Here is a 22,157-nt window from a genome sequence, read left to right as displayed (position 1 = left end):
CAGCTAACTAACCTACATGCACGCTACCTACATCGTTGTCGCGATGGGACTCGGGAGAGAAAAAAAAGAACTACATCAAGGGGGGCTAGGTACATAGCTAGGGAAGCTCCTCGCAGTCTTCTGGAAAGAAAACGTCGCTCGCTTCAAAGCTTGGTTGGGATGCACGACCGGAGGCCTCCGGCGGATGGGTTGTGATAAGTACTCGACTGTTGTACCTCCGCATGATCTGGGGGATAGGAACCATTTTTTTATTGCGATATCTATCGTAGTCGGAGGCTTTAGTTGAGCTTTTTGCAGGTCTCCAGATTCCTATCGTATGGCACGAGGGTTGATAGTGCAATTGGCGAAGGGCGCTGGCGGCCTCCGTTAAAGATGGCTTGCTGGAGTTATTTGCTTATTTCTTCTACATATCTGTTGTGCGGCGTACGATGCATGTTGTTTGCTTCTTTACACTGAGGTTTAATTTTCTCACTGAGGTTTGCAGCTCGACCAAGAATGGACTGCTGCTGAGGCCGGTGGTAGACTTTTTTACTTGGGGGCTAATTTGCTTTTACTGTAGGTATTGACACCGCAATCAAATCCATCATATATATCTCAGATGTGGACTCGGTGGTCCCGATATAGATTATCAACTTTTCATAAAAATATATTAAGCAGGGCTCCAGATTTGGAGCAGTACTGGCGCCTCCGTCTGATAACAGATTAAGTGGCAAGCCAGAACCGCCCGATTATGTACTTTATGCACTTGAATGGGGAACTCTATCTACTTTACAAGGTAGAACCCGATCCAGATGCAAGCTTCGCAGAGCAGCCAGCTCGACAGGGATTTCCTTTGGAGGCGACGCAAGTATTGTGCCTAGGTACAGACGGTCAATTGATTATAATTATGATAGCTATCAATCATTTCCCCGCCTCCAGAAACTGTACGTAAAGTATGATCTGATCGCGCATCTCCACCGCGTGGCTCTCTTCTCTCCCCTTTCATTCGATCTTCTACTTCCGCTCCTGACGCCATAATTTCCTTCTGGTTGAGCTTCGGCAGTATTTTCCGGAGGTGAAGAGTGGCCATTCGTTGTGGTCATGATTAATCAACCAGAGGAGGGGTATCCGGAAATGCGGATACCCGCCATAGGTAAAAGCATAAGTACCACGGTCCTTCTAGCAGCAATAGCTACTACACTCGAGCATCCTGGAATGGTGATGCAGCCTGTCAACCTGTCAACGCCAAAAGCCGCATTTTTTTAGCACCGTAAATGACCTCAAACCAATGTCTCATGGCCAGGAATGAATGATCTCTTTCAGGCGCAGTAGGGGGCGGAAGTGTTTATCTTATATAGTACAGCTTTGGTGAAGGTACCGGCCTAGGATTTAAAGTTCGATGATAACCACAGTTAGTCCATAGGATCAAATCCTGTCTCTGTCAGTTAAATATGTGGTTCTGGGGCGATATTGGTTAGAATCTCGGTCCCTAATCAACACCAGTTTCAAGAGCAGCAACTCCCCACTCTTCTCAGGATAATAACTAGTCGAGGAACCCGTATTTAAATAGCTGTAGTTGACTTCCTCACCTAGCTGTTCTGGTTGGTTGGCGAAGAAATGATCATTGCATCAGGACCTGCGGGTACTTATATAACCCCGCATATATCTTTGCCTATCCCCTTCCTTCATTAGTTAGCGGCCATATATTCGGGACAAAAGCCATGTTCCAGGAAACGAGCTGGCGAATTAAAGGGTCAAGTGCGGGCTCCAAGAGATCGCATCGCAGAATATAGTATTACTCCAGATAGGAATAGATGTGAATATCTATATTTATGTAGTAACTGGTAGATTCCCGTGCATGATAATCAAGATGGCACTCCACAAGCCATCACTCGCGCCCCATCACGTGATGACATGGCTCACATCATTTCCTTTATCGATAGGGGTGCTCAAAATTTCTTTTCACCCCGCCAAACACCCCGCCACTAGAGTGAGTAAACAAGGTGCCCAACCTGCTCTGCTCTACCCTACCTCTCCTGAACCTCTCCAGCTCCCTGCCAATTCCAATTCCTCGATACCAATAGTCTGAAAAAATGTCAGCACAAACATATGCCCCCCGCACAGCGGTTGTAAGCCGCAACACAAACGAGACAAAAGTCAAGATCGCCCTCTCGCTCGACGGCGGCTCATTGGAGACCCTCCTTGAGGCTACCCCCGGCGCGACCGACACCGCACACGCAACGCAGGCATCAAGCTCACAGACCATCGCCGTCAATTCGGGAATTGGGTTCCTGGACCACATGCTACATGCGCTCGCGAAACACAGCGGATGGAGTCTGAGTCTTGTCTGCCAGGGTGATCTTCACAGTACACCCCCTCTCCTCCCTTACCCTCCCCGAATTGAATTGAAGTTAACAAGTCCCCAGTCGACGACCACCACACAGCCGAGGACTGCGGAATTGCGCTCGGCGAAGCCTTCAAGAAGGCCCTGGGCCCCATCCGTGGCTACAAGCGATTTGGGAACGGGTTTGCACCGCTGGACGAGGCGCTGTCGCGCGCGGTGGTGGACCTGTCGTCACGCCCATTTGCCGTGGTTGAGTTGGGATTGAAGCGGGAGAAGATTGGCGACTTGTCGTGCGAGATGATCCCGCATGTGATGGAGTCGTTTGCGCAGGCTGCGGGAATCACCATGCACGTGGATTGCCTGAGGGGATTCAATGATCACCATAGGGCGGAGAGCGCATTTAAGGCATTGGCGATTGCGGTGAGGGAAGCGACGACGAGGACTGGGGGTGATGAGGTGCCGAGTACGAAGGGTGTGTTGTAAGATTGTGATACCTGGAGTTTTGTGGTTTATAGAAAAAGGTTGAGAGTTTAGAATTGATTATTGCGCCATGGTTACTAGATATCGTTGATTAGTGGCGAACAAGACTTGCGACCTGGTATAAAAGAATCTGTGCTTAGCTATCAGCAAATAAAATGGATTGACATGGACTGATAACACCGATGAATGATGAATTGTCTATTCCTCGAGACCAGGGATTAATTTGCGTCCTCTAAGCAAGCTAAGTCGCATAACTTCGTGGAACAAGCAGTAAGAACTGGTCTAGACAGAAACTCGTTGATTCAATACAAGCTAGAACAGCGTAAATCAAGCATCCCTGGTTGATAGGCTACCTGCTGTCGCCTAGCGTAGCTTGTGCCTAACGTTTATCTAACGAAGCTCTCACTGTAAAGACCAGTAAGTTGATACATGTATGTATATGCCTATCGCTAGATTTAGTCTTGTGCCTATCCCCTACGGACAGTAGGAGGGGCTTAGAACGAGCTTAGGCCAGCCTAAACCAGATGGTCTATGCAGCTAACGAGCTGTAAAGCCCAGGACGTACCTGCTTGAAAATGGGGCCAGGTGTGAATTACATTCGATCCTTGGGGGCTGCACAACACACAAAGTCTACCCGGCCTTTCGTATCGAGAGCCGTAGATATAACGAAGCCAATATTGTGTTTAAGCTGGTGATATCGTGGGGCTGTGGCCTAGGGTCGCCAGGTGATGGGCTTTTAAAGCTTAGGAACAAGTCATTCTGCGGGAGAGACAAGCGAATAGCTATAACCGGGCCCTAGCAGTGCCTTACCGATCCCCCGGCGAGGTTTGAATCAAATATCGAGAAAAATGATCTCTTCGATTTTGTGTGCGCACTCCCAGCGGCATGAGTGATAGGCCACATCTTGATATTTGTTGTTAACTCATTGGTTGTATGTAGCTCGAAGGCTACGACAATCACATCCCGACACTTGACAGTGCTGTCTAAATTAGATGTAATCTACTAGTATCCTGCCTGCCAGAGTATTCCGGGTCAAAAAAGACCATCACTGTAATACTCCTGTGTTGGTACTCTATGCTGGAGGGGACCGCATGGTGGGGTGCACGTGTTTTCCACGGCCCTGTCCCTTCTCTGCTAAGGCTGCGCCAAACAAGAGAGTGGCCGGTGTTCGAAACCACGCCTTCATGCCAGACCGCTCCTTTGACGATGCGCGCACGGATTAGTTTTAGATACACACCCCGCTAATGGACTCCGATGTCTTGTTCCCGGGCCCCATCGAGGGCTACGGGCCATGTCGTCCACACACCCAGCCCTGCGCCGAGACATGTGATCACAGGTCATCACTCGCCACTGCGCAGAGCCGCAATCACATACCATCACTCGATCGCACATGAACACTAACTGCTCAAATTCTCTACCACCAGCCAAGCCGGTAGAGTTATGATATTCCCCAGCACTTTTCGCCCCTTGTTTTTCTTCTTTCCCTATATACTAACAAACAAGACTCGAGAGAGAGATTCGAGAGAGAGATTTACAGAGATCTACAGCGCTATTCAAAATTTACAAGCCGAACTAGAAAAGATACCACATCCAAAATATCCACAGCAAAGGCCAAAAGTGCAGTAATGGTCCTCACCTAACTCCTATTTTTCCTCCTCCTTTCACACACACACATACACGCACACGCATAGCGGTTTTACTATTCTAGTGGTGGCGCAGGGTCGTACTCGATGAGGTTCGCACACGTCTCGAGGGTGAAGAGGGTCTCGACGCAGTAGGCCGAGCTCTCGCCCATACATCCAAGGGTCATGTTGAGCCATTCAGCACCGCAAGTCGCGACAGTGATTCTGCAGGTTCACTTTATCAGTATTATAACTGAGAAGGAGAGGGGGGGTGTGGAGCATACACGTGCTGAATGCACCATTCAAAAGCCCACCGCTCTTCGGTACACAAACTCACATAGCCTGCTGCGCAGGCCTGGAGATCCCAAAGCTCTCCAGCACAGGCGGCGCGGTTCTAGATGTATCCACATATGGGTCAGTATCTACTCTACATGAATGCCACTGGCGAAGGGTAAGGGGGGAGAAGAGAGAGGGGGGGGGGGGGGGGGGGCACAAACACCAGGAGATGCAATTAAGCCCAAGTTTTGCCCAATAATGCCCGAGGTCTGACTGGCGATGAAGACATAATTGCCCCAATCGGTGGTGCGCTTGGCGACGCGGACTTCCTCTGAGGCAACCGGGACGGAGCCAACGAGGGAGACGCACACAAGGAACAGGGTGATGACTAGTGAGATAAAGTTGACCATAATTACTGCTTTGGGGAGGTTGGCTGTTTTGGCTGCAGTTGTTTTGGGGGGTGGGCGGTGGGTAGGAATGTCGAATCGGGGGAGTATGTGTTACTTTTATAGGAGTAAGGATGGGGGAGTGGTATGTATTGGGAATGGGGTTGTACTCTCTACTCTCTATGGGGCGGATGGTATTCTAGGATGATATGGAGAAGCATTAGACTTATGAAACTTGTGTTGTGGTGTCGAGTCCAAGTTGGAGATACGATTGTTGCAATTGTAAATTATAGGGAATAAAGACTACTAACAAGAGCTGGATAGGGGTCTATATCACAAGGACTTATCACAAGGCATATAATTGAAATCAGACAAAACAAAATATAGCGCGAGTTTTATTTTTTTCATTCTAGAATTTCAGAATTTCAGTTGTCGTTGTTGTTGTAATATTAGGTGACCGGTCAGCCGGGAATTCTTATGTTCTTTGAGGAGTTCTTAGTATTGTTCCTGCACAATACTAAGGAAAAGAGCGTGACTGGCAATCCACTACATAAAACTTCGACTAGCGAACACTCAAAGAAAATTTTTAAGTAGGAGGGGGTGTCTAGGGTGATTAACGAAAGAATCAGATCTTCTATGCTCTTGTATAAATAGCTTCATCGTGCACTTTTCCATTGTGAGGACTTTTCCATTGTGAGGTTTAGTGCATATTGAAGAGTTTAGACAAGCTTCCCGACGCACTGGGAGATTTCTTCAATGGGCTTTCTAGGGCCAGGGGTTGGGGTTAGTCTATCATTAGACCCAGGCGTGATTTGGCTGATCAAGTAGATATATGTATCATAACAAAACACAATTACTAGTCGCTCCGTGAGGGTATGACTCCCAGTCTTTCCTAAATCCAATAGGGATGTATTCATTCCTTTTTGGCTATGTAGGAGCTCATCGTTGGGAAGGGTCATTTCATAGGGCGGGTCGATTATATATCAATTCCAAATCCATGATGGCAGCTGCATGGGTGCATAACAATTAGTTAACAAAATCTATAAAAGAGCGCATATAGGCAATATAAGGATCTTCAATGATAGACAGAGAGACATACTCTACTTAGAATAGAGAACAATGGGGAATCTTCCGTACTGCCGTCTGTACCGGTATCAAACTTTATCTCAGCTTAGAAAAACTATTAACAACCAGATCTCCATCAATCCGAAGATGTTTGATGCAGTAGAATATCAGCCGATATGGATTGCGACGCTGGCATGGGTAACCTAGCTTTAGCCGCGAGAGGCGATGTTCGCTTTGAATGCGAAGGTCGGTCGGTGCCTGTGGAATATCATACATATATGTACAGCACTGAAGCCATGGCAGTGTCATCATGAAGTGTTTATCTATGGAAAGCCTGAAGCACCAGCCCATTAGCCACGCGTCGTTGTAATAATGGGGGTGTCCTTATGAAAAGACGACATGTGTTAATCTTGGAAATTGTCCTTCTGTCTGCCGCGCATGCACAATCGTGGTATTATTAGATTATTGGGAGGCTCGCGGGAGCCTATGAGCATGAGGGTGATTAACTTTAGGGGGGGGGGACTTTGCGAGTTTTGTTTTATTGAAATACACGTAGGTAAGGACTAAGATGTATCGACGTCCGGACATTCAGTTTGCCCGACCCCCGAGATACAAGTATTCAATACTGTAGAGCTTTGAACCCATAAGTATACCAGACTCGGGATTCGGAGGCCTGTAGCGCGTAGAGAGAGCCTATATCTGTGGATTGGGCTCAATCATGCAGCTTTGGGGAACGCGTGGCTTGGTGAAACACTCGGAGGGTCTTCCGCAGGGCCTTCATGCACTGCTCTTTCAACCACCAGCGAATCGCAGTAAGCTACAGAGGAACTGAGGTGAGAGAGCGACAGAGAAATGTGTTACTACAATAGTACAACTCGACTCCCCTATGTATCCCTATCCCATCCCTTACCACCCCTCCACTCCACCCTCAAGCCTGCGCCACTCTAGGCGTGTAAGCTTGTGAGGTCTTTCCTCAACTGCACAGCCACTTTTATTCTTTAATTTCCCGCGGACACTTGCCTTCAAATGACAGAACTCTACTAGGTACTGTAGTCTACACCGGGATAGCCTTTGACCCTGGTCGAGAAGGCTGGTAGTTTGGCCCGTTTGCTGTTTGTCTTGCCCTTCTGGTACGTGTGTCTGTTCATTTATCTTCTTTATCGTTTCCCGTCTTCTCTTTCTTTTCACCTTCTGTGCTATTACTTGCTCTCATTCCCTTTCCCTTTGCCGCCTTAGTATTTTTCAGCCTCAATTCGTTCCTGAAAGGCTGAACTCACTAGGGGCCATATTTATCTTCACCTCCTCCCTCCCCCCAGCAAAGTCTTCACCTACCCCCTTATTCACGTTTGCAGTTGTTATCAAGAAAATCGTTTTTCATCATGAGGAAGGGAGTTATTGCTTTTTTGATCGTGAACCTGATCGTCATCGGGTTCTTAGTGAATGCCGTCTTCACTTTGATAACACTGCTGTTCGAGGACTGCTCAGCGGATGCTATCCACTCCTCGGAAATTCCAGCTCCAAACTCGATACTTATCGATCAGCGGCCGCAGCTCATCCCAAAGATCATTCATCAGACATGGCAAAACGAAACAATTCCAGAGAGGTGGCAAGCCGCGCAGCAGTCATGTGTCGATCTTCACAGCGACTACGAATACAAGGTTAGTTTGTTGTCCTTCCGGGGGAAAGAAAAAGAAAAAAGGAACATATGAAGACAGTTAGAAAGAGTAAATGAAGAAAAAGAGGCTCTGAAGATATTATTTGGGGACTCGGTTGGTTGACATACGGTATAGCTCTGGACGGACGCAAAATCACGAGAATTCATCGCGACTGAGTACCCCTGGTTCCTGGAAACCTTCGACAACTACCCGTACCCCATCATGCGCGCAGACTCTATTCGATACTTTATCCTCGCACATTACGGTGGAATCTATGTTGATTTGGACGATGTAAGTTCCCGGGGTAGCAAAGAAACTGCGTCTTCTCTTTTCTGACATGTCTCGGGTGCGTTTTCAGGGTTGCAACCGTCGCTTGGACCCTCTCCTTTCATACAATGCTTGGGTGCGAAGAACCGTTCCAACTGGTATTTCAAACGATGCGATGGGATCTGTGCCGCAGCACCCCTTCTTTCTGCGGGTTATTGAGAGTCTGCAACTATACAACCGGAATTGGCGTGTTCCTTACATTACCGTCATGTACGGCACCGGGCCGTTGTTCCTTAGCGTGATTTGGAAGGAATACATCCGCTGGGGAACAACTGAGGAAGGACGAGTGCGAGTCCTTATGCCTGACGAGTGAGTTTAATCTAGCGCTCAATCTCATTGTAATTGTACTGATTTCATCCAAGGTACAACAAAAACTCATGGAGTTTCTTCGCTGTCTACAAAGGCTCGTCTTGGCACGCGGGTGACGCAAAAGCCATCTTCTGGATGGGTCAACATTGGCTCTTGATCACCTTCGCTGGGTTCGCGCTGGCAGGCTGCCTTTACGGAACCGGTTTCATTATATACAAAAGACTCCACCTCAAAAACACCAACTATAACGAGAAACCCACCTCGTCATGGTTCCCATGGAGACGGAACACCCCAACTGGTGCTGGATTTAAACGTCTCTCACAACACGAAGTTTAATGACACTAAAGGACCTACCAACATAATGACTTTTGTTCTGCTGTAAAAATTCCCCTTTAATGACTATCTTTATAGTTATTGTTATTAGTATTGCAAAGTTGGGCGGCGCAATATCTGTTCTTTCTTTCCCTTTTTGATTGTTGGTCTGCGAAGACCGAAAAAAAAAAAGATTGGGTCATTTTGGAGTTGTGTTTTTTTTTTTTTTTTTTTTGACGGGAGCAATCATTGACATGTCGATCGGGCATGGCTGTTTTATCTGTTTGATACGCTGGAGATGGCTCCTTCTATTTTGTGAAGGACGCCTTTTAATCGTTAACTTCATTGGGCTGCGAAAAAAGCATAGCTACAGTATTTAGCTTTTTGATTATTTTTTAAGGAATGTTTGGGTGTATGTTTTAATTTTCTTTAGCTTAGACACTGTTATTATTTAACTGCTAAGATTCCTGTATATAAGATGAGCCACCATAAGTGGATGCAGATATCCAAAAAATATTTATTATATTGCTAAACAAAGAAGACCTCTGTGAATGGCCCGGTGTTGGATGAAGTTAGGTTGTCGGGATTCAGGCACTTGATCTATTGGAGAGAATGGTTATCCTGGGTTCCTCTACCCTGCATCGGAGTACTAATACTCTACTACTGCACAGCTATAAACCCTTGCTCTTTGATTGGCTTCCAACCAACAAAGCACGATGATTCTCCGGAAGTATGCAGGTTGGTATGCGTAGAGACTCTACGTACATATGTAGAGTACATCGTACATGTATCCGGCCTATGGCCATAACCTCGGCCCTTTCGAACCAATCCTTGGAAGGCCCATGTCTATCACTCACCTCCCCCCGCCTTACGGCGATTTCTTTGCACGGTTCTCGAGAATCTCCAGCTCTGCCATCTCGTCCAGCATCTGCTTCTCATGAGCGGCCTCGAGCTGCTCGCGCCGCTCGTGCCGAACCATGTTCTCATAGATACGCAATCGTCTTTCCCCCCCATACACCCCCACCCAGACATGTACAAGTAAGCCAATGCTTTCCATTGTACGAACACAACGAGGGGGTTTCGGGTTCGAGGGGGCCGGGGTAGTAGTAGGGTATTGGGGCGGGGGGAGGTTCAATACCGATCCGCCTCCACCATGCTCCCAATTGTGGTGGGGCACATCCACAGGTACACCTTGAACTGGGGCGTCAATCCCCGGAAGAGCGGAGACGTGAAGTAGGCGATTACACCGGCGACGACGGATACGGCACCCCACTGCGCATACTCTCGTTTAGCAAGGTGTTGCTGGTGCTGTTGCTGCTGCGCGGGGGACTCACTCTGGCGGCGCCGTTGACAGCGCCTTTGGTGGCCTCCATGGCCGCGATGTCGGCTTCTCCTGTGGGGGGTGTTAGTGGTTGTGTTTGTGCGTGCGCGGGGAGAGGTGGGGGGGAAGGGACCTGTTCTTCTTCCGCTGGTGGGGTTCGGCATTGCTTTTGGCGGTGGTGTTGGTGTTGGTGGTGAGGAATGGCGGTGGTGTCGGTGTGTGTCGTCATGCGTTCGGACTCGTGTGGTGGGCGCTGGGGAGCCTCAGGGGCGCTAGGTTGACCCCTGTGGTGGGCCTTTCTTTTGGCTTGACCGGCGCTTGGTGGGATTAAGCATTACTTGGCGGGGATTGCTTTTTGGAGCCCTTTGGAGGGGAATTGCATGTAGAGAATATGTATGTGCAGCTTTCTTTTGCCGGACTGGGACATTTATTTAATCGGGTTTATATCCACGGATGGACGTAGACTTCGTAGAGCATAATTTATATGAAGTAGTTTGTAGCTATCATAATCTGAAAATTCTTGCTTTTGAAATGCTCACTCTGCGTCTGATATCGTATAAGTAACTTATATATCTGAGGACCAAAGCCGTCAATGATCATTGAGCATGTAATGCCAAGCAAGCCCTAACTCGCGAAAAAAAACAGGGTTACCCTCTCATTACCACTCTCCGTCTACAAACTTCACGAGAGCTCAAATCCTACCGCGCGCACAATCCGGCGATACCATACACCGAACGCCAATGGCAGCCTCTATAGACACACCCCTCCCACTAACCGACCTCCAACCCGAATCCGACCTCCTCCACCTTCTTTTCCACCGCAACAAGAACCAGCACCGCTCCGGCAAATGGTGGAAATGGTTCGGCATGCTGCGGCGCAACATCCGCAAGCTCCTCCACCCATCCGCGGAAGACGGAGACGCCAACAAGAGGGTAGAGTACATGCGCCGGGTTCTGGTACCGAGTTGTTACTCGTAAGTTGCTGTAATAAGATTGAGCCAGGTGAGAGGGGACTGATCACGTGTGCGAGATAGAGCCTTTACGAGTGTTGTTGCGGATACGCAGTTTGCGCCGCTGGGGCTGACGCTGCTGGCGATACTGGCGAGGGTGCATGCTATTGTTGGGCTGGAGAAGAAGGAGGCGCTTGTGGTGAAGGTGAAAGTGAAGGAGGTGGCTAAGGTTGTGGTTAAGGAGACTAGCTACCAGAAGAGGGAAACCCTGGTGGAGCTGGCCGATGGCGGCGAGGACTTCGGGGAAGCTATCGTTCGAAGAGAGGAGCTGGTCGAGGAGGAAGAAGAAGAGGAGGAAATAGCAGTGGAAGAAATGGCTGTAGTCGAGGAAGAAGACCAAGAGGCAGTAGTAAGTGAGACGCCGTTGGTAATCCGGCGTCCACCTGTAAAGCCTACTGCGAGACCAGATACAGTAGTAGCTGCCGTAAAAGACCCAAAGAGGGAGGGGAAGACCGCAAAGAAAAAGAAGAAAGCGGTAAAGCCGTCGGTATCTTCATTGCCACCATCACGGGTGCCTTCACCGCCGCCTGTGAGGGAGGAAAGGCGGGAGAAGAAGTCTAAAAGGAAATCCGACGAAAAGGAAGGAGCGAAGAAAAAGAAGAAGGGGAAGAAGGCAGATGAGATTGATGACTTATTCGCAGGGTTGCTATGATGGCGATAAAAATCTATGAGCCAGTATACTCCCATCTAATCTCCAATGCTACACCAATCAAACTTCCTGTTTCTCTAGATCTTAATATACATGTATATACTACATGCGGATTAGATTCGCATTGTTTCTCTCGCCGCCATCTATGTGTTGAGGTATTAATAGACCTTTGGATTAGAAAATCGCATATAAATGAGAGTGGTTTTACACCAAGAAATAAGTGTCAGACATATCATTGCCCACAGGCACTGCCAAGATATCCCACAAACCAAAGCTTGGCCAAGGTTACAAAAACAAGTATTGTAAGCGTGTGGTTAAACAGCCTAGACGTAAGAGACTTCCTCAACCTCGCAACACCGGATCTGGACCGGCCGAAACAGAGTCCATCCAGGGAACATGTAAGTCTCTTGAGTGTTTTGCGCTTCTTCCCTTTTATCTACTGGAGAGGTACATGTATTTAGCACTGGAACATGCACATGAATGTACTCAAGTCCTTAAGCTACAATACTTCCTGTAGTTTGGTCGAGTAAAGTATGCTTAAGTCAAAGTCATGTAGTCTATTTTAAACTAAACACTAAAAACAGGTCCCTAAACGACAAATTCAACGCTCTATTTATATGAGCTGCCTGTAGCACACTAGGGCCAGGTATTATATCCATCCAAATCAAATAAAACATCGCTTACCAGCCCACCCCATTATACCACCAAGGCCCAAGTTTATCAATATATGGTACCCCAACACCCAAGCCATACTGTATAAAAACTTGGGGGAGAAAACGGTCCATATGAAAAGATGCGTCCTCAGTACTGTACAGGCAACCATAACGAATGCCACCGTGATACAATAGAACGAGCTTAATATGATCGTATGTCTCAAGTACGCGGACTTATCCAAGACACGTCTCCGTGTCAATAGGATAATTCCATAGCAACTCCAGTAAATGGGTCCAATCCAGTTACTGACGAGTGTTAGAATAGCGACAATGACTACGTTGTAGCCAGATACACCATTATATGCGTTGGAAAGATCGACGGAGGAGATAGCATTGGCCCCGCCGAATGCGAAAAAGGAGAAGTGCGATAATATCATAGTGGAAATTGTAATTTCCGTTGCAGACAGTCGCATAGTACCGAGAAGCCAAGCAACAAGCTGCAATAACAAGAAGAGTGGTATGTTGACCAATCTTGTTTGAGTAACCAAGAAGGCTATAATAAAATCCATAAAGACAACTGCTGAATTTAGAGAAGTAGGATTATCTAAGCAGTTAGTATATATATCCTAAAAACTCAGACTGTTCAAGGCAAGCATACTATACGGGACACTCTTTGGGATCTCGAAGGATATTGTATATAAAATACCAACAAGAATAGCGCCAAATGTTGATCTAGCAAGATTTACTAGCGGTATATCCTCCAACCATTCAGCTACGGGAACTAAATCCCAAGGTATCAGCTCAGGTGTGTCTTGGGCAGCGAACGCGAACTTAAACGCCAAGGCTGATGCCATAACTACGAAAGCAAAGACGAAAGCCACCTCGCGCCCAGCCCTACGAAAAGTCCTATTGGATAGTCGAAGGAAAATTACAAGGTAAGCGACTATGACTAGGAACCACAAGATACTAGGATATCTTTGGAGAAAGTCTTTAGAGATGTCAGATGAACCAGCATGCTTTTGACCTGTCTGATTCCAACGACGAGCTACCCTTAGCAGGGTCAAAATTGCTAATGAAGGTAGCGCACCGATTTTCTTATGCCTTTTTCTGTCAGCAAAATTTTGTTTGGTGATATATAGAGAACATACCCTTTGACGAAGATGCAAACAAACCACCCTGAAGCAACCCAGTACCAGAAGTGATGTTCTTCCTCAACATAGCTACTGGCGAACATCATGACACCATATAGCAGAGTTGATAAAGGAAAAAATAAATTTGCAAGTCTTGAGTTCTCCGAGGAACGGAAAATACCAAAAATAGAAAGTATGGATGAGAGAAATGTCAAAACGGTCCCGGTGGTCATCAATTCGAGATTGTAATTACTTGCAGCCATTGAGAGAACATCTTGACACCGGGTAGAGAAGACAGAAAGTAATTCAAGAGTGACGTCTTGGTTCACGCCATTCATCTTGAAGTTTTCATAAGCCCCTTGAGACTTTTTCCACCAGCAACTCAATTCCTCGACATTGGTACTGGCTTTGATGCAATCGCTGAGTGAGCCTTTATCATCAAAATCAGGATATGCTGCTCTAACAATTGCAAGCAATTGCTGAGCATTTCGTAACATGAGTTCAACCCTATCGGATGCTTTAAGTTTTTTAGTATTTGGCCCATTTAAGTGAGATAAACAGCTAAGAAACACCGGGGAGCTTACCTTTCCACATTCCAAGCAATGAAGGAATAAAAACTCCAAGATTGTTTTTTGGCACAGGGAAGCCGAGAAGCCCAGCAAGTGTCGGAACGATATCCGATTGTTCGACGGTAGTGTAAAAGTCGAACTCTTCCTTCGGCAATGCTGGGCACTCCCTTCCACCTCCAGGGAAGGCCTTTTCGAATTTTGGAGAGATGAGAACAAGTGCCGGCGATGTTTCACCAGGTGCCGAGCCTCCATGGTTACCGGCGTCATTCATACCATGGTCCCCAGCAAGAACAAAGAGAGTCGATTCTAGATGGGGAAGAGCTATAAGGGCATTGTAGAACTCTTGGACTATATTGTCCATTTCCTCCTGCTTGGGTTTCATGTAAGGGCTTCGTGGTCCAGATTTGTGGCCGATATGGTCAAGACCCAAATAATGCATAATCATTGCATCCCAATCAGTTTGCAAAAGCTCATCTTTATGATGTCGAGTAACATTATTATCTACCTCCGTAAAATCCTACACAATACTGTTAGAAAATGAGCGTCAAGGGTTAGGGTTCTCCCGGCCCTGCGTACCGAGACGAAGAAACTCGAAGTCCCGTCTGAACGCGCAAACATGCCTGGAAACAGCTTAAGCCACGTATCGTCTCCAAACATTGTTATCTTCCCATCACGTTGGCGAATTTGCGCCAACCAGCTGTCTTGATTCGCTAGAGTTGACGACGTGTCCGATTCCGCGAAGTTGAGAATCACATCTAGGAAGCTTGGGATTGAGCCAGTCGTGAGAGCCTTCACCCGTGGCATTGTAATTGTCGGAGAGGTCGCATGTGCAGTAAACGGCACAGCTGAACCTGAGCGTATGAGACTGTAAATTATTAACAAGTATTCGGAGGTGTGAATATGTGGGGTAAGGGTCAAGCTATGAACCTCTGGGTAAACTTGAATCCGGAATTTTCAGAGAATACAAAATCGCTATCGAGGATTTAGTCACATTTATAGAACCCCCAGAGATACAATATACCTTCGAAGTGCATCAACGACCATAAAAATAACCTTCTCAAAAGGCGCCGGAGGTGGAGGCTCTGAGGTGGCATCGAGAACAGCAAGACCCGGGAAGACTGGTTTATACGGGAAGAACCCTTTTGCGAATATAAGTATTGCAATGGGGAGAAGAATATTAGTAACTGCAATAAGTAGCCAGGAGTTTATGGCCTTCATGGCCAATTTGTAGTTGACGAAGCTTAGGTGAGTTGTCGTTGATTCCGTTGAAGTTCCACCAGTTTATTGCATGTAGGTACCTGTCCTTTGTGTAACCCAGTCACGTGTCACTTCTAAATTATCAATTTGTGGGTTGGCTCTGTTAATTCTTGTTTCGATACAGTAGACTCTCGCTATAAGGATATTTGATATAAGGGTATACCCGCTATAAGGATATCACTGGCCAGTCTTAACGAATTTGTACGGGGTTTTAAGGATAATTGATTATAAGAATATCCTTATGGTTTTGGTGATATTTTGTGTGGGTATCCTTATAGAAAGTGACTTTGATGTGTGGATTTGTAGTTCTCCCCTCCAAAAAAAACAAATAAAATCTTAAGTTACAAAAAGCAGACTATCCTGCCCCTGACCAAAATGGAATAGGTATTAGACCCCACTCTCGCAAATCTCTGGGTATTTCTAGACCGTAATTTTTCTCATTGTTCCTGGAAAACCTAACCCTGAACTTGCTGCAAGGATATAACTATTCGCTATAAGAATACGAGTTTCCGGTCCGGACCGTATCCTTATAGCGAGAGTCTACTGTAGCAGCAAGCATAACGTCACGTACGTACATGTAGTACAGTCGCCCTCCGCTATAACGAACGTGCATATTGGGCCATTTTTTGTTCGATACAGCAGATTATTCGGTATTATTCGGTATAGCAGACTAAATTCTTTGCTGAAACAAAAAAGAAGCTGGCCCAAGTGGTTCGGTACAGCAAATATTCGGTATAGTGGCATTCGTTACATCGGAGGGCGACTGTATTGCTAATTAATAAAATGTAACTCTGACCTTTATCGATAACTCAAGTTCGGCCTTCCGCTTGTAGAAGTACATACATGTACCGTACATATTACATGTAGACCGGTTTACACCTAGGCCTACCTTAGCGTCGAACCGCATACCAATTATAAGCCTTATTCAGCCGGCTTATCCAGAACGTAGGCTCACAATAGCCTTATCAGTACAAAAAGGTTCAGGTAAGTGCTATTTAAGCATGTTTTAAGGATGAAATAAGGCTTAAAAAAGGGTTTTTGTACTGATAAGGCTATTGTGAGCCTACGTTCTGGATAAGCCGACTGAATAAGGCTTATAATTGTATGCGGTTCGACGCTAAGGTAGCTTCGAAGAGCTGGGAACCACCCAGGGAAATTCCCGGCGGGCAACCCGAGCGGGGGTATGTTGAGTCATGTTCATTGGATGATCTTCATCCCGCCACATATAAAATCTCCTAATCTGGAGTCTGAAACATAGATCTCCCGAGAACGCCGCTCAAAATGTCTAGGGAACTCAGTTATCCGAAAACCACCACCAACAAGGTGAATAGATATAATCAACGAGGTATGTCCCACTTTATCGTCCGGAAGCTATTTCCAACTACTCGAAGGCCTGCATAGACCTATCGTTGGAGATAGCTAGACTTGATTCTAGATCGCCCCAAATGTAAATGAGCTTTTCTCACATTCAATAGCGAGTTATGATGCATTGACTATCCATCGAATTGTCAACGCAACATCTGTTCTTCATGTCTCTTTTGTGGTACCTTCAGACCCTAAAGATCCATCATCAGCGCCGCTTCCAATGATCCTTCCTATGATAGGACAGATGGGATCATTTGATTACCCGAGCTCTGATGAAACAGATGCTCTGGACTGGTATGAAGATTCCACCACATATAGACACATCTCGCGATCGTCATAATATTTATCAATGCAAGAAGTCTAATATTTCATACCAGCTATCTTCATGGTTACGTTTCATCTCGAATAATCAACCTTGCACGTGGGGTAGAAGGAATCCCGCTCTGTGTAGCTGCTACTAAGGTTGATGGCTTTGTGCTATCCCTGACACCCAATTCTCACTCTTACAACTACCGTTCTGCGATTCTCCACGGCACCGCAACTTTGGTTATCGATCCAGCAGAGAAGCTTTATGCAATGGAGTTAATAACTAATTCTGTAATTCCTGACCGATGGAATCATACCCGCATTCCGCCTGATGAGGCTGAGATGAGCTCGACATCCATATTAAAACTGAAGATCAGTAGTGCATCTGCGAAGGTTAGGATAGGGCCCCCGATGGATGAAAAGAAGGATAGTGAGCGCCCTGGGCTACGCGAAAAAGTATGGACTGGGGTAGTTCCTGTGTTTGAAGCCTTGGGCGTACCAATTCCAAGCCTAGATAATGCAGTGAATGAAGTGCCTGAATATGTGGGTGTCTATGTTGAGAAGCGGAATAAAGCTGAAAAGATGCATGCAGATCTAGTGGGAAGTACTGTGGGGAAAAAAGGGAGCTGAGCGTCGGGAACGAGGCGGAATGATGGTCATGAGCACTACATCGTGTTTATTATAAAATTACTTAAAATGTCATGCAATTGTTTGAGGCGTGCCTCTCTCGGCAATAGTCTTCTGAAAAGGTTAAGTACAATGAAATCTTGCTATTTGTATTCAATAACTACTATTAAGGACCTTATCTGGGACTAGGATCGACCGCAAAGTGATTCCCAATGTTAGGCGTGAATCAATGATTATATAACACCTACTAATATCCGTATCTAGTAAGTATGACTACTGCCGCCCTTGGACATTCCAGCTCACCTCAGCCCATCAAACAATGCACTACTATTTACAGTTACATATCTCCAAAACAGGCCTAAATTTTAATTAAGCAAGAAGCCGGAACCAAGCGATTGACCCCGCTTTCCTTGCTTGACTAGTAATGTAGAGTACCGCAAAATCTGAGTTCGTTCGGACGGTTGCCAAGAGCGGTGTTGGCTGTAATCCTGCCGTAAAAGGCTCTGATCTCTTCCTTTAAGGGTGATATTTTTCAGCTCCTCTGCAAAGCTGTCTCACAGACCCTGTGTCTTGCACAATGGTTCAGAGAATATGTAGATGTTTATTGATGGTCACGATTGCAATCTTGCTTTAGGACACACCATGCCTCTTTTGTGCGACTAACCTTGCATGTGTCACCAACCACATGTCTTTAGGGTCCACCCGTCTCTAAGGGTCCTCACGCAGGATGTTGGTACCAAAGTTGGGCCTTAAAATGATATTGCGGAATCATTGGCCTCAAACCTTTCTTTGCGTACGCAACGTCCCGCGAAAAGTAATAAGACATCTTACCAATAAACTTACAAGCTTACGTCTTCGCATTGCCCCTCTATCTGTTATATTTCTACAAATACCCCTCCTTGTCCCCCATCTTCTTGATTGTCCTCTACCAAAACCCAGGACTTCACCAAGGGTTCTATCAAACTTCCTACATCCCACTTCTCTATTCATAGCAAGCAATTATGACAGACTACGTTGATATCACCGGAGTGACCGAGGGACGCAATGGCCCCGCAGTCCCACTCCGTACAGAGATCAATGAGTTCATCCAGAACAAGGATATGCTCAATATCTATCTTCTCGGATTACAGCGCATGCAGAGTCTCCCAAAGACCGACAAGCTCTCCTGGTTCCAGATTGGTGGTATTCATGGACGTCCCTACACAGCTTGGGATAATGTTTCAGGTATTGCTGGTAACAACACTGGGTATTGCACTCATTCAAGTATCCTGTTTCCAACCTGGCATAGACCATATGTTGCTGTGTATGAGGTACGAGTTCTGCCCCATCTCTCCATTCGTTGCTGAAATCTTTCTAATGATTGATTCAATGTGGATTCAATAGCAAGCACTCTTCGCAAGTGTCAAGGCAGCCGTTCAAGCATTCCCTGAGGGCCCAACCAAGACCAAATACATGCGTCTCGTTCCATCTTTTCGCATTCCGTTCGTAGCCCACTCTATTCTGTACCATAAAACGAATATCTAATTTGCACTATTATCACGGATATAGCTATTGGGATTTTGCCGCAAACCAAAAGCTGCCAGATATTGTCCTTAGACAGGAAAAAGTTACTGTCGAAACTCCCACCGGAACAAAAACAATCAACAATCCCCTCTACAGTTATAACTTTGGCACCAATATTGATAAGAGGGAATTTCCCGAACGCCAATACTATACTTGGCCTGCTACTATTCGCCAGCCACTGATCAGAGGTCGTGCTCCAGCTGCCACCGATAAGAGCAGCCCAGACCAGGTTCAGAGAGGTTTGGACAGCAATTTCAGGAAGTAGGTAAATTCCACATCACAATACTAGACGTTGCTAATCACGCCGGGCCTCTCTAGTATCCGTGATAGGATGTATGCTCTTCTGACACAGAATGGCTACAAGGAATATAAGGCCTTCTCCAATGATGGCTGGGTACGAAACGGCCGTGCAGACGACTATGACTCCTTGGAATCTATTCATAACATGATCCATGGCATAACCGGAGGAGACGGTACGTATTGATATAGTTGAAAATACTTTAAACGAGCCACTGCCTAACTCCTTTAGGTCACATGGGCCACCCCGGATACGCTGCTTTTGATCCTATTTTCTGGCTTCACCACTGCAATGTTGATCGTATCTTTGCTCTCTGGCAGGTACTGAACCCCAACAGCTACGTGACCGATCAAATAGCCCTGAACTCCACCTTCTGGTCACGTGGTAGCCAACAAAGCAACAACCCTACGATTGAGGGCGTCAACACAGGTGCGGTATTTATTTTCCCTGAGCTCAGCACTTTCATATTTCATGCATGATTCTTAGTCTCTAACTCTCACAGGGCTTCTACCATTCCACAAGAACGACCGCGAATACTATACTTCGCAAACATGCCGAGAGTTGAAGCAGTTTGGCAGTACTTACCCCGAACTCATCGACTGGGGCGTTGTCGGTCCGACTCAAGTCAAGCAAAATGTTGTAGCGGCTGTCACACGGTTATATGGTACACAAGCTCCTGCAGGAAGAATTGCAGGCAGTAGCTCAGGTTCGGGTACCATCGCGGCTGCTATCGCGCCTTTCAAGGCTATGGCCCAGCATGCGGTTGGGATTCCCCAAACAGATGGACCTGGAGACGACGACCATGCAGGCCACAAACATGCCGAGGTCCACAAACATGATACTAAAAAGCCCTTTGTTTCTGTAGCTGAGGGCGGACATCCGAGCCTCCTCGAGGACAATCACTACCACGAGTACTTTGCCGATATTCGTGTAGATAAATATTGCCTTGGCGGGTCCTTTAATGTCCATATCTTCATGGGTGATTTCAACACCGACCCAGTAGCTCGTATGTTGGACAGAAACTTGGTCGGCACTTTCACTGTCTTTGCCAACAACAGTGATAACACCGGCTGCGGAAAATGCAAGCAGAACGCCGAAGAAGGTTTGACTGTTACGGCGTCTATCCCACTTACCGGAGGGCTGCTGGACCGTATTCCAGATAATTCTATTCCGGAGTTACAGTCGCTAGAACCCGATATCGTTGTTCCATTCTTGAACAAGAAGCTTCATTGGAGAGTTAATAGGGCATGTATTCAATTAACCAATTCGGATAATTTTCAAGCTTTATGCTGATGATTTAATAGCTTGACGGTACAGCCGTTCACCGTGAAGAAGTTCCAAGCTTGAAGGTTGCCATTGCTACAGCCATTGTCGATCTTCCGGACCACGAGAACGATTTCCCAACATATCGTGCCTGGAGGCCGCTTTACGATGTCACCCGCGGACGCCCCTGTGGTATCGTTGAAGGCGATGACTTGTAATCTTTCTGCGCCAGTGCAGCCGGTGGATAGTCTTCCCGTGGGGTTTGGTTTCTCGAATAAATAAAAGGGAGAAAAACTTGTTTGAAGTTAACATTTCTCAATGTTATCAAGCACACAAGGTTGTAAACACCAGAAGATTTATATAGCTACATGTACTTGCAAAGAATATATAAGTGCCACATAGATGAAACAAATATATGGTGGTTGTGTTTCCTTATTGCTTACCAGGGCCCTGCATTGACTCGCAGAAAGCGCGTACCTCTTAGCCTTAGTTATATCTACATATATGTATACAGTTGCCCTCCGTGAACCTGCATATTCCAAAATTTCTCGTTCGATACAGCAGATTATTCGGTACAGCAGGTGAAATTCAGATTCGGCTCACCAAACTCCTTCGTTATAGCAGATTTGTGGCTTTTTTGGCATTCGGTATAGCGGAGGGCAGCTGTATGTATTAATTCACGACTCTAGCCCCGTCCTTGGTCGAGTACATTCATCCTACGCTATGCCTATTGCAGGTTTCAGTAAAGATCTAATGAATAGCGCGGGTATATTGTGATTTGGTTATCGCATTCTTATCAATCAGATCCCTGATTGCAACAACCCAAACAATACTTTCAGGAAACGCGTGATCACGCACACACGGGTCAAACAATGGAATAATAATCCTTCACCAGAACTCCAATTAGTTATTTCTCAATATCTACATACTCATCTCAATCCAGCTCTGCGTGCGATGTTCTCAGAATGACGTGCATATCCCATCTGCCCACCCCTGTTGTCCTTTTTTGCCCCCAAGGTTCTCCGCATCTCGAATTCCCCAGATTCGTCACCGATAGCGGATTTGAATTCGGACACGGAGGGAGGAAAGCCATCATAAGATCAATGAACAAACAGAGTAGAGACTCGTGAAACGGCCTTGAAGCTCCGTGTTTCTGTGGGGAGGGGTGGTGATGAGTGAGAGTGAAGTGACTGGCCAACAGCGGATAATCTACTCTCAGTACACGCTCTACTCTACGGCGTAAAGTGTGTACTCATATGCACATGTGATTCATGCATGTGCTGTACCGATACTCCACACCCATCGAGCGGATGTCGGACAAGATGGCCACACCTCCGAAACGTTCACCCCTCTTTGGAGAAGACATGGGAAACCTGGTAGAATAGATATAAC

The 22,157-nt window shown here is 46.5% G+C and overlaps 8 protein-coding genes across 8 annotated transcripts; 5 read left to right on the top strand and 3 right to left on the bottom strand.

Moving 5' to 3' along the window:
• Positions 1–2,072: 2,072 nt before the first annotated feature.
• LAJ45_06116 (uncharacterized protein) lies at positions 2,073–2,806 on the top strand (the record flags this gene model as incomplete). The annotated part of the gene is made up of 2 exons (XM_046115683.1): positions 2,073–2,346; positions 2,406–2,806. The coding sequence occupies 2 exons, from the start codon at positions 2,073–2,075 to the stop codon at positions 2,804–2,806; spliced, it is 675 nt and encodes a 224-aa protein (XP_045971267.1).
• Positions 2,807–4,502: 1,696 nt separating this feature from the next.
• On the bottom strand, positions 4,503–5,111 carry LAJ45_06115 (uncharacterized protein; the record flags this gene model as incomplete). The annotated part of the gene is made up of 3 exons (XM_046115682.1): positions 4,503–4,650; positions 4,710–4,819; positions 4,923–5,111. The coding sequence occupies 3 exons, from the start codon at positions 5,109–5,111 to the stop codon at positions 4,503–4,505; spliced, it is 447 nt and encodes a 148-aa protein (XP_045971266.1).
• A 2,420-nt stretch (positions 5,112–7,531) lies between these two features.
• On the top strand, positions 7,532–8,779 carry LAJ45_06114 (uncharacterized protein; the record flags this gene model as incomplete). Its single annotated transcript, XM_046115681.1, has 4 exons — positions 7,532–7,810; positions 7,943–8,098; positions 8,166–8,443; positions 8,497–8,779. 4 exons carry the CDS (start codon positions 7,532–7,534, stop codon positions 8,777–8,779), a joined length of 996 nt encoding a protein of 331 aa, XP_045971265.1.
• An 844-nt stretch (positions 8,780–9,623) lies between these two features.
• LAJ45_06113 (uncharacterized protein) lies at positions 9,624–10,240 on the bottom strand (the record flags this gene model as incomplete). Its single annotated transcript, XM_046115680.1, has 4 exons — positions 9,624–9,756; positions 9,894–10,027; positions 10,090–10,148; positions 10,210–10,240. 4 exons carry the CDS (start codon positions 10,238–10,240, stop codon positions 9,624–9,626), a joined length of 357 nt encoding a protein of 118 aa, XP_045971264.1.
• Positions 10,241–10,816: 576 nt separating this feature from the next.
• Positions 10,817–11,737, top strand: LAJ45_06112 (uncharacterized protein; the record flags this gene model as incomplete). The annotated part of the gene is made up of 2 exons (XM_046115679.1): positions 10,817–11,049; positions 11,110–11,737. 2 exons carry the CDS (start codon positions 10,817–10,819, stop codon positions 11,735–11,737), a joined length of 861 nt encoding a protein of 286 aa, XP_045971263.1.
• Positions 11,738–12,398: 661 nt separating this feature from the next.
• On the bottom strand, positions 12,399–15,304 carry LAJ45_06111 (uncharacterized protein; the record flags this gene model as incomplete). Its single annotated transcript, XM_046115678.1, has 7 exons — positions 12,399–12,991; positions 13,046–13,488; positions 13,536–14,034; positions 14,102–14,603; positions 14,663–14,951; positions 15,014–15,058; positions 15,108–15,304. 7 exons carry the CDS (start codon positions 15,302–15,304, stop codon positions 12,399–12,401), a joined length of 2,568 nt encoding a protein of 855 aa, XP_045971262.1.
• An 882-nt stretch (positions 15,305–16,186) lies between these two features.
• Positions 16,187–17,644, top strand: LAJ45_06110 (uncharacterized protein; the record flags this gene model as incomplete). Its single annotated transcript, XM_046115677.1, has 5 exons — positions 16,187–16,193; positions 16,495–16,524; positions 16,602–16,688; positions 16,819–17,002; positions 17,086–17,644. The coding sequence occupies 5 exons, from the start codon at positions 16,187–16,189 to the stop codon at positions 17,642–17,644; spliced, it is 867 nt and encodes a 288-aa protein (XP_045971261.1).
• A 998-nt stretch (positions 17,645–18,642) lies between these two features.
• On the top strand, positions 18,643–20,983 carry LAJ45_06109 (uncharacterized protein; the record flags this gene model as incomplete). Its single annotated transcript, XM_046115676.1, has 7 exons — positions 18,643–18,951; positions 19,025–19,122; positions 19,190–19,465; positions 19,523–19,677; positions 19,734–19,931; positions 20,005–20,747; positions 20,807–20,983. The coding sequence occupies 7 exons, from the start codon at positions 18,643–18,645 to the stop codon at positions 20,981–20,983; spliced, it is 1,956 nt and encodes a 651-aa protein (XP_045971260.1).
• Between the last annotated feature and the right edge of the window lie 1,174 nt (positions 20,984–22,157).

Source organism: Morchella importuna, assembly GCF_003444635.1.
Source record: "Morchella importuna strain M04M26 chromosome Unknown Morimp01GS017, whole genome shotgun sequence".
In the NCBI taxonomy this organism is placed as follows: Eukaryota; Fungi; Ascomycota; class Pezizomycetes; order Pezizales; family Morchellaceae; genus Morchella; species Morchella importuna.
Note: the sequence above shows the minus strand (reverse complement) of the source record. Positions and strands in the feature narration are given on the sequence as shown.